The sequence below is a fragment of the Trachypithecus francoisi genome, unplaced genomic scaffold (assembly GCF_009764315.1).
Source record: "Trachypithecus francoisi isolate TF-2019V2 unplaced genomic scaffold, Tfra_2.0 Lachesis_group11, whole genome shotgun sequence".
In the NCBI taxonomy this organism is placed as follows: Eukaryota; Metazoa; Chordata; class Mammalia; order Primates; family Cercopithecidae; genus Trachypithecus; species Trachypithecus francoisi.
Window position 1 is genome coordinate 80,347,205 of NW_022681456.1, and position 10,697 is coordinate 80,357,901.

Genomic DNA, 10,697 nt, shown 5'->3' on the forward strand with positions numbered 1-10,697 from the left:
AAGTGGTACCTGTGGGTTTTAAATATTTTTCTCCAAAATCAGGCATTTGGAGGCTAATATTTTGCTTTATAAATAGGTTCATCTTATAGAGTTTCCTCTAGCCTAATTTTACAGGAAACATGACCAGCAGGCTAATATTTCCTAATGTGGCTAGTGGATAAACATCATACCTGGAGAAGTGTCACACACATACACACACACAAACGTACAGAGGCCCCTCAGTTGCATTCCTGCCCACACTCAACAAACACTGCCAGTGGTTACACACCACAGAGACACAAATTCTAGATGTGCATGTGGTCAGGTTTACTCCATACAACAGACAAAAGCATACAAATAATATTCCTTCTTATGTGCACCCATAGGCACACCGAGTTAAATAAAACGTTTGTGTGTGGGCACATGAGGGAATTGTGGGCTGCATATACACCCTAGTTTGCAAATGCTGTCTCACAACCCGACCCACATTTACAAATTAGAAATTTAGATACCAAAACTGCAGGGATTCTTACCATCAAAAATGACAGAACCTAGATTTGATAGTCATGATGCTTTTTCCTTTCATCCAACAGAATTGTATTGACAAAAACATTTTCTTTGAATTATACAAAGACAGAAAGAGAGGGGAAAGATGAGATAAGTGGTCCCGAACCTCTGCTCCCAAATAACGAATTTGAAACAGAGACCAACGAAGTGCCCTCACTGAAAGCACTGCAAGGGCCATGATTATCTTTCTACAGAAGAAACCTGCAGCAAATATAGATGGGTATGGTGACTGTCCCCACAGGTCATCTCCATCCCCAGTGCCAACCCCTACAAAACAAATCTCTGGGGCTTTCTACTGTGGGACACCCAATGTATAAACAACAGGGTGGCCCCAGTACAGGCGTCTTGTTGTGTCTGGAAGAGCCTGGCCATTTGTGCCAGAGGGAAAGCAGCCAGGCCCCACCTTCCCACCCCCAGGAGCTGTGGAGAGGAGAGGGAGGGGGCTGGTTTCTCCTTCTGTCCCCTCCTTCCTTAAAAACAGTGTGTAAAAATTCCAATACAGACTTCTCATAGAGAGAGAGAGAGAGAGAGAGAAAAAAGCACTACCCTTCACACTACACATTTAACTGCAACAGACGGAGACATCTGGCAGAAGGGCGGTGGAGCCAAAAAAATTCCTATAAATTTAAATTCGATGATGGTTACAATTAACTCCACAACAAACGTGTACTTAAACAGAAAGCGTTGCTGGGCGTTTGGACACAGCTCGAGCTGCACGTGAGAAAGGAGAGCTTCAGAGTAGCTATGGAATGTCCTCAGCTTGAGAATGTGAGGAAACTACGGCAATACTCTTGACCCTGCCAGCGGAGAGGAGCTCCAGGCCGGCCAGCACCGGCCTATCTCACCTCTGCTTGCCTGTCCTCACCCGCTGGGCTCTGCCCTCCTGCCTCCTCCTCCTCTGCCGCCGCCATGGGAGCATGGAGGATTTTAAGAGGAGAGGGGTTAATAAAAGGGTCAAATAAAATCATAATATTGAACAGAATGAAATTTATCTTTATTTGCCACCAAAAAAATTTTCACAGCAATCCCTCTGGGAAGGGAGCAGGGTGGGGAGTGCACATGTACACACGCACTCACGCATAGGAGGAGAGATGGGTGATTTGAATCTCATTGGGGGCGTCCCCCCCCCCCCCCCCCGTCCCCTCCAGGTGGAAAGAAATTTATTTACAAAAATCCAGGCCCCAGCAAGCGGGAGGCGCCCAATCCCATCTCCCTACTGCCTCCACCACCCCAATGTTCTTTTTTCTTAAAAAAAAAAAAAAAGAAAAAAAAAAGAGGTAACGACTGCATAGACTATAGATAAATCCATGAAGTGGGGGCACTGCTTGGAAAAAGGTTTGGAAACCTCAATGCACCAATTAAGAAATTTCAAAGGAAGGTTCTACACATTCACGGGAAGAACAACTAGGCTCGGGCGGGGCCTTGGCGAAGACGGAGGTAGGACACGGACTTTGCACACCTAACACCAGGTCGAAGGTACAGAAATTTCACAGCAAGGCAGGATCACATTTAGCTGCCCCCTAAAGTAGTGGGGCTAGGTGGGGCGGGGTAGAGAGGGAGCCCGAGAAGTTTCCGCTGGCAGACATGCTGTCTTAGCGGATCTTTTCACTTGGGCAAGGGAAGGCTTTTAGTTCGTGGATTGTTCGGCTCAGGCGCTCACTACTGTCGCCCCTCCCCCACCCAATCCGAGCAGCAGCAAGACTTTGTCGCCGAGGTGTGTTTTCTTTTAAATAAAAGTCTTGGCCTCGGCGCCAACGGTGTTCACTCGCCGTGCATCAGACACTTCCCTTCACCCCCTTTTCAGGCCCGGTCCCCGTCTCACAGCGAAAGTCAGACCGAGGGTCCAGGAGGTTCCAGAATGGAGTGCCGGCCACAGCGGTGGGGGCCACCCCTGGCCACAGTCCAGTTTTCCACCCGCGGAAAGAAGACGAGTTAGAAAATAAAAAATAAAAATAAAATAAAATAAATTTCCCCTCCCCCCGCCCCCAAAAGGGCCAGGTCTGCAGGTTACAGCAGCGGATTTCCCGAGAAATACTGCAGCCGGTCTCTGCTCAGTTTTTTTTCTTTCATCCTTCTGTTCTGAAACCAAATTTTCACTTGTCGGTCCGTCAGGTTCAGCATCCGGGACAGCTGCAGCCGCTTCTCTTTGTTGATATATACGTTGAAGAAAAACTCTCGCTCCAGTTCCCGGATCTGGAATTTCGAATAAGGGCAGCGCTTCTTGCGGGTGCGGGGGGCGTCTGGAGGGAGGGGAGGGGGCAAGTGCGAGGAGAGGGGGGAGAGAGACACGTGAGACCTGGGCGACCCCAGCCCCCTGAGCGCTCAGCGGCCCTTCTCCTAGCCCACCGCTGGCAGCCCTCCCGCCAGGCGGCTGGCTGTCTTGCAGCTGCAGCGCCGGAGCAAGCCTCGACCCTCTGCCAGGTCTAGCGGGTCCCGACCCCCGGCCACTGCGCGACCTCGTCCCCAGTCCTCAGGCGAGAGCCGCGGCTGGCTGACAGGGTTTGGGACAGAAGGAAAGCCCTCCGGGGACACGTGCGTGCCCTCGGGCCCCCAGTCTGCTCCCCCTCGGCCCTCGGGCCCTTCCTGCGCCGCCCTCCCAGTGGTTCGGAAAGCCCAGCCTCCCCCCTCCTAGAAATCTGGGGGGAAAGCTGAGAACAGGCTCGAAGCAGTGAGATCTGGCGACAGCAGTGGGGAGGCGGGGAGGAAGCCGGCCAGCAGGCACCGGGACACCAGAGAGCCGCTTCCGGGGCCCTGGCGCCCCGGGACGCCCGCGGGGCCGCGCCTTCCACACCGCAGTTCTAGGCCAGCACCGAGGCCGCGTACCCACGAGAAACGCCCAGACCCCCGCCTGGAGCGCAGTGGAGTCCTGCGGCGCCTCGCCCCATTCCCCGGTCGCCGCTGACCCCAGAGTTGCTTGGGTTTCTGCTGGAGGACCCGCGAACACATAGTTTGAACATTTTCAAAACTAGTTTTAAAAAGGATCATAGCGGCCCTGGCTTGCCTCTCCGGTCTCAGGTTCTGCTCCATTGCTCCTCTCCCCCACCTCTCCCCCCCTCTGGATCTCTCCCTGTCTTTCCCTCGCCCTCCCCTTTCTCCCCCTCCACCCCTCCCCTCCTTCCCACTCCTCGGCAGCCCGGCTCCCCATCCTTCCTTAAATGCTCCTCTAAGTTCACGATCAAAGTTAATATCGCCCGCAATGGTGGCGCTTTTAAAAATTTCACAGACCGAGGGAGATAACGGGGGGGGGGGGTTCACCCGGCTTTTCCAAAGAGCCCTTTTCCCTCCCTCCCCACCCCTTCTCCATCGTAAAAAGTCGAGTCGTTGGGAGAGAGGGCTTTGTAGGTTATAATAAAATCCTTTGAATGCTTATAAAACTCCACATAAAACCGGACTGACCCAAAACACGAGGCCGTCCCCGCTCCTCTTGCCTCCCCCCTTCTCCCGCCCTCCCTCTCTCGCTCCCTCCCTCGCTGCCCGCCCGTTCCCCGGCCGCTGCTACCTACTGGGGGCGGCTCCTTTGGCCGGTTCCTTGGCCGCGGAGTGGGCTGAACCGGACGAGCTGGGATTTGTGTTCTCCTCCTCAGCCTCCGCCTCGGCACCCGCCTCAGCCCGGGACCCCAATCCCGAGGCCGGGGGCGCCTCGGGCTCCCCCTTGGCCTCGCCCTTGCCGGAACAGGGGGGCTCGGTGGGAGCGTCGCCGCCACCGCAGTAGGCGTTGTCGAAGAAACGGTCGAAGGCTTGAGGCAGGACGCTGTTCTTGTTGACTGAGGAGTAGAAGCCGGCGGGGGCAGCGTGTGGGGCGCTGGGGTGGTGGTGGCCGCCGTAGGAGCCTTCGTTTTTCATGAGGATCTCGGTGACGGTGGAAGGAGGCAGGCACTCCCGGTGCATAAGCTCGTCGGCCGCCGCATAGCAGGAGGAGTAGCTGTTCCGATGGTGCCACTTGCCGGTTGGCTCCAGGCCGTAGGAGACCTCCCGGACCGGGGGCACTTGGGCCGAGTAGGGATAGGAGATCTGACGAGAGGGGGCCTGGGGCAGGAAGGAGGAGACCGTGGAGAACTCGGGCATGTAGTAAGTGCAACTGGGCAGATAGAGGTTGGAGGCGCAGCTCCCTCGCTCGCCGAAATCTGCGCCCCTCTCCTTGCGCGACGGCGAGCAGAAGTTGCCCAGGTTGACCGAGTTAAACATCGTTCTCCTCTCCTGCCGGCTCCGGATGGAGGTTTTGGACCCGGTCTAGCGAGGGGGGAAAATTTGGGAAGGCGAGATGACGCGTTATCCGTCTTAGTCTCTCTCCCTGAGCACGTGATCCAAAGTAGATATTGTCATATATCAGTTCGGAGCACTTCGCAGACGTAGGAGGGGTTCTCTCTTAGGTAAGATCGGGGACGTTCAGGCGATTGGTTTGCAAACACCGCAGAAACATTATGAAAATCAATTGCAGATTTGTATTCGTTTTTCTCTCGTCACTCCCCTTCTCTCCATATCACAGCACGAGCAAAGGAGGAGAGAGAGGGCTGGGGTGGGGTGGGCGGTGGGACGGGCGAGGGTGGTGGCTGGGAGGGGGTAATTGTATTTTTTCCTAGCTGCTGCTCTTTTTCTCCCCCAGGATTGGGGGAAGGAGGAGGTCTCTCATGTATGGGGGTCTTGCCTCCTCTCTGTGATCAGCACCAGAAGGGTGGGAGTGAGGACTTCTTTCCCCACTGCCTGATTTCCCCAGAGAAGTGAATCCTTTCCCTTAAATCTCAGGGACTCTTACCCTTCCAACCTGCAGAGTCACCGCCTGCTCACAAGAGTTTGAAGAAGTCCACTCTTTTCCTGGCCAGAGCTGGGTGTCAAGACTACCTTTCTGGAGTCCTTAGAGAGACTCCGGGAAGAGTATCTGAAGTTTCCCAAAGGTGAGGCAGCCCAGCTGCAAGCCAGTGTCCCAACTTTGTCTGGCTTGCTGTGCTGCCGCTGGCTAGGGAGTCAGATTAGTCATAAACGAGTGGTGAGCAGTGCGCCAGCCGCCCAGCCGGTGCCTGGCGAAGTCTGGGAAAAACCTTCTCTAATGTTGTGTTAAATATTTAGTATGAGAGAGTGGCCCTGGGTGAATATTTCATGCCTGCCTTTATTGTCAATCAATGTGAAGAAAGCTACATCCACTGTGGATTTTCAAATCCCAAACCCCAAAGAAAAGGATTGGAATGAGAGCCATGTATCTTCTATGTCAGGGCCCTTTGGCTTAGTGGTTCACTAGTCTCAGCTAGTGGGCTGAAAAGAAGCCTAGTGTAGGGGTCCAGATAGAATATAGTAGGGGGACTAGGTTTGGGGTTCTTATCCTTGGATGATTTTGGGGACTGTAAGGTGGGAGTGGGGCCAGGTATGGGTCTCCAGAAGAGACTAGCCAGACAGCGGAAAGGAGCGGTGGATGCTGTAGCATCAGGGGAGACCCAGGGGCCACTCCCTAGTCAAAGTCCCCAGCCCCTGTCCCTGGGGCTGTGACCAGATCTTAGTGCCTCCTTCCTATTTCTCAGTCCTGCCCTGCCCTCCTCCAAGTCTGTTAGCCTCCTGGGTAGCTGTAGCCCAGGCAGTAGGCTGTGATTCTGCATCCCCAACCCCTTGCCTTCCATCTCTCTGAGCACCACAGGACACATCTGGGCATCTGAAAATCACTTTATTGCGAGGTTCTGGACTGGGTCCAAGGGGCAAAAAGCAACCGGCATGAGCTGAAAGCAACCTTGGGTCCAAAGAGGAGCTGCCAGGGCACGATTTGTTTGGGAAGGAGGGGAAGAACTGAAGCCCCCAAGGGCTCAGCCTAATGCACACTCAGGGAAAAAAGAAATAGCCCAAACTTTCTTTACACCCATAACCCTTAGTTAAAATTAGTTTCCACTTAAAGAAATTAGATTGGATTTGTCTTGATGAAACATGATGAGGTGCTGCGGCTCCCAAACCAGATAGGGAGGACACAAAAAATTGTAGCTTGTCTCCATATGTAACCCCTAAAATCCATTCCTCCTCAGCGCTCCTGCCTCCTCAAACTTGCTCAGCATTTAGAGTGACACCTGGGTGGAGTCTGCCTCCATTATGGGTCCCAATCTCAGGGCGGTTCTGGAATACTCCGGGATAGGTCTCAGGTGCCTCCCTACCCACTCAATGCTGGGCGCTGCTTCTTTAGTTCTGGTCAGATCTTAAACCAAAGCAAAGAATAACTAGATTGGGGCTTTGCTGAAGTGTGAGGCTTCTCTGTTGCGTTTCCTTTTTCCTCTAGCCCTTTTTATAGGATGAACTGGGGCCAGCATTTTTAACTATAATGGTGGGGAACTATGGACTGTGGCTTTTAATGGGGTTCACACTGACCTCATTAAACTCGAGTTTATTGAAGGCAATACGCTCCCCAAACAGTGATAGGAACCAGCAAGAGGGAAGCGAGAGGTACCCCTATCCTTGCAGAGGTGTGGATGAGGGCTCAAGTCTCAGCTCCCACTTTTTCCACTTCCACCCAAGGCTCTGCTTCCTTCCCCCTCCTGGCCCTCCAGGGTGATGTGGGGCCCAGTCCCCCAAGGCAGATTCAGCACAGCTAGGGCTGAGGTGGGGGTAGGGGCTGCTTCCTGTGAGGAGACAGCTGCTGGCCTGAGCACTTGAATTTGACCACCAAAGTTTATTCCCGGGCCACCATAAAAGTGAGCCAGGCGGCAACAAGATGCTGCTGGCGGCCCTATTTCCTTGAAACAAAAAAGAAAGGCAAGAAAGAATGTCAAAGAGTTGATGTCTAGGAAACGCTGGGGTTTCCCAACAGAGACTTCTGGAAAGTAATATTCTTCCTCTTAAAAGTAAGGCACGAAGCTTAAAATGTTCTCTAGTGTTGGTATGGCTTAGTTTTTCAACAAATCAAAAAACCCCTAGCAACTGTCAGTTGCTGCTAGGGTCAAGGAAAGAAGGCCCTGGCCACTGAGGTCAGCCAGGCATTTACTGGCAAAAACGCCCATGGTCTGGAGTAGCCTCCTTGCCCAGCCCTGGGGCCAGGCTACCTGGAAGCTTCAGCTGAGATGCTTGCCCCAGGCTGCACCCTCTCAGCCTGTGGATTCTGGCCAGAGCATCAATGCCTCCCCACATAGGACCCATCCCCAGCCCCCAACCCCTTCCTTGTCAAGCGCGCTTCAGGTGGCTTATTTGTACCTTATCTGGTGGATGCCTGTGGCCCCTCCATCTTCTTTGAGTCTTGGCCTTCACCTGAAATTCTCTGCAGCAGGGCCATCCGGCCCTCCCCACTGGCTCTTGGTGTCCTCAGTCAGCGCCACCAGCCAGCCTAGCCGCTAGCAGGCAGCTGCGGTCTGGGCAGCTATCCCGCTAGCCTGACCAAAGCTAAGGCAGACTCCAGCACCCTTCCCTCCCACACACGGACAACAGGGGCAGCTTCAGAAGAGGACAGTGTCTCCTAAATTCTGCCCTGGGCAGCTCCCAGAGCAAACTCCCGCACACAGAGTTAGGGCCTCCTGTTAGCTTGTCTACCTCCTCCCACTGCTCTGGGTTCTAGAGAGCAGATCGTGGTAGGGAAAGGAGCCCATCCCACAGACCATGAACTGGGGAGGAAAATGCTGAAAGGAGAAATGGGGCCACATGTGCTCCAATGGGCTTGGATTGTAAATTCAGCCTGTGTGGAGTCAATAAAAAGATAAGCGGAGAGAGTCCCACGCATGGACAACCTCATTTATTCACAGGCTGGGCCAGCAAGGAGCCTTTATTAGAAATTGGCTTTCACCTTCTTGCCTATATTTCTCTCCCTTACAGTAATATCATTGCCTGCAATAATCCCTTTAGTATGCTTTGAGATTTTCAGGTCAGTGGTTTATCTTGTACCCGGGACACCTCAGCCCCAGCCAGGGAGCAAGTTCCTGGGACTGCTAGTTCCTGGCTTCTACCTCTTCTCGGACTTGGCCATTGCCCCAAGCCTGAGTCCCCAAGTCAGGCCACCTAAGCTGGTGGATGCTGCTCAGAGGTTCCTGGGACCTATGGAGGAGGTAGTGGGGAGGGAGAAGGACAACTCCTTTGCCCCCACAGGCCCCACCCAGCTTCCTCTGTGGAGAGATTGTCCCAGGAGGGTAGCAACCCAACCCTATTTCTTCCCATGAAAAGCCCTATTTTACGAGCCGGTTTCACTGGCCCCCTCACCAAATGTTCCAAAATGAAGGAAATGTCTTAAAAGCAGTCTGGAAGTGGAGCCGCTGCTATTGGGCTTTAGTTTCCTAAGCCAGTTGTAGTGGTACAGAAAATACCTTTTCTGGGCGGGATTGCCCTGTTGGGCCACCCAGATCTCCTGCCTCACCGCAGAGCTGAGGCGGGTTGACTGGGGCCCTGATTCTCTGGCTTTAGCTCCTACTTTAAGGCTCGGACCCAGTCCTCCTGATCAAAGTGAGCTCGCGGCATTTTTATGAGATCAACTTCAGTGACTCTTTATTAGCGATCAGATGCCTGGGTCGAAAATGCAAAAGGAAACAAACAGCTAATCAATCCAAAAAGGAGAAAGAAAAAAAGAGAGAGGTGGGAAGGCGTGGGTGAAAAAATTCAGGTGACACAAAGCAAAAAGATTCCAGTCACCAAAAACAAAAACAAACAAACAAAAAAAGATCTTTTGCCCCCAGCAAGAATCGCTTGTTTGGGATCTGTTCCAGCCTCCAGGCCCTGCCTTCTGCCTGCACAGTCGGCCCTGATTTCCGGAACCTGGAAGCCTAGGCAGGCAGTGGGGAGCTCTGACTCGCCTGTGCTCTGAAGCTTGATCCGAAAGCTTCCACAGTGAGAACGGCTGTGTGGGGTGAGTGTGGTGGCCTATGCCTCCTTGCCACAGCAGGGAAGGTGCCTTCTGCTCAGGATTTACAAGTCTCCCCCATTTTGTTGCTTTCCTCTCTGCGGGCTCAGTGGCTTTCTCCTCACTACAGTCAGAAGTTGAGTTACAGGAAGATTCGCCAGAGATTTATCGCCTGGCCCCAAACTTGGAGAGCCTCGTTGTCATAAACAGCCGTCTATTGTCTAGACTTTTATCTCCGGGTATGGATCGTGCATTAGCGAGGCTCAGGAGACATGGGACTGGCTCTGTGGGGTGTTTGTGCAGCCGGTGCCTGCCCCCAGGCCCCAGGGGTTTCTTTGGGTCAGTTTTTGAGAGTGCACACATTTGTGTACGCTCTTGAAGCTGGGCAGGTATGCCTGAGTGTTCACGAGTGGAGGCCCAAGGTAGGGAAGTCTCTTTTTCTCTGTGTCTGGGAACATTCCGGTGCGTGTACTTGTGTGTTGGGTGAGAATTTGTCATGGTATACTTTGTTTCTGGGGCATTTTAAGTGTTCCTGCCTGGGCTTTTTCGGGTTTTATTAACTTGCATCCGCTTGGCCTGTTTATGTCCCTTCCAAGCAGATCATCTGGTGTTTTTCAGTATTAGAGTGTATTGTGTATATTTGGCTTCTCTGAGGAAATGGTTTTGGGTGATACCTTCCCAGGCTTACTCCCTCAGATTCCCCCACCCACCCTGAATCACACCTCAGCCTCTGCCTTCACCAGGTTGTCTGACCCGGCCCCACTCTCTGCAAGTCCCTAAATCTCCAAAGTGCCTGCCAATTTTATGTCACAGACATGAAGCACATTTTTGCAGGGTGAGGTCTGGCTGTCTCTATCTTTCCCACACTAGGGGGAAGTGTCCAGCTCATAAACCACCTCACTAACTGGGGCTCCCCTTCCCAGACGGAGGAGACATAAGAAAGGGCTTCCCCAGTCCATTTCAACTGTTTAAAATACTATCCACGGAACTCTAGATACTGCCAAAGAGAGCCTGCTCTTCCCTCCTTGGGTCTTCCTGGCTACCCCTCCAGCCCCTTGAGCCCAGGCATTTTGTAACATAAGTGACACTTTGCCCAAATTAAACGTCTATGGCAGAGACACTTATCACCTTAGATCTTGGGGTCAGAGTTGCTTTGAAAGCCAGGATCATTTAACATCACCAGAAATAGTCAAATCCTCCCCTTTGTTTTTATGATGAGAACACAGGGTAAGAGAGCACCAGGCACTGAGGCCTTGGAGCTCCACCAACCAATACCCCTGCTCTTGGCCGCTCCCACCCGGGACTTAGATCCTCAGGTTCCTAATATTCGGGAGGTGCTCTCAATCAGAAAGGTAAAGTGGGGGGTGGG

At 53.1% G+C, this 10,697-nt stretch overlaps 1 protein-coding gene across 1 annotated transcript; it reads right to left on the reverse strand.

Moving 5' to 3' along the window:
• Positions 1-1,518: 1,518 nt before the first annotated feature.
• HOXC11 (homeobox C11) lies at positions 1,519-5,565 on the reverse strand. Its single transcript, XM_033221841.1, has 2 exons — positions 4,050-5,565; positions 1,519-2,786 (listed from the first exon to the last, which is right to left on the reverse strand). Exons 1-2 carry the CDS (start codon positions 4,729-4,731, stop codon positions 2,554-2,556), a joined length of 915 nt encoding a protein of 304 aa, XP_033077732.1. The 5' UTR covers positions 4,732-5,565; the 3' UTR covers positions 1,519-2,553.
• Between the last annotated feature and the right edge of the window lie 5,132 nt (positions 5,566-10,697).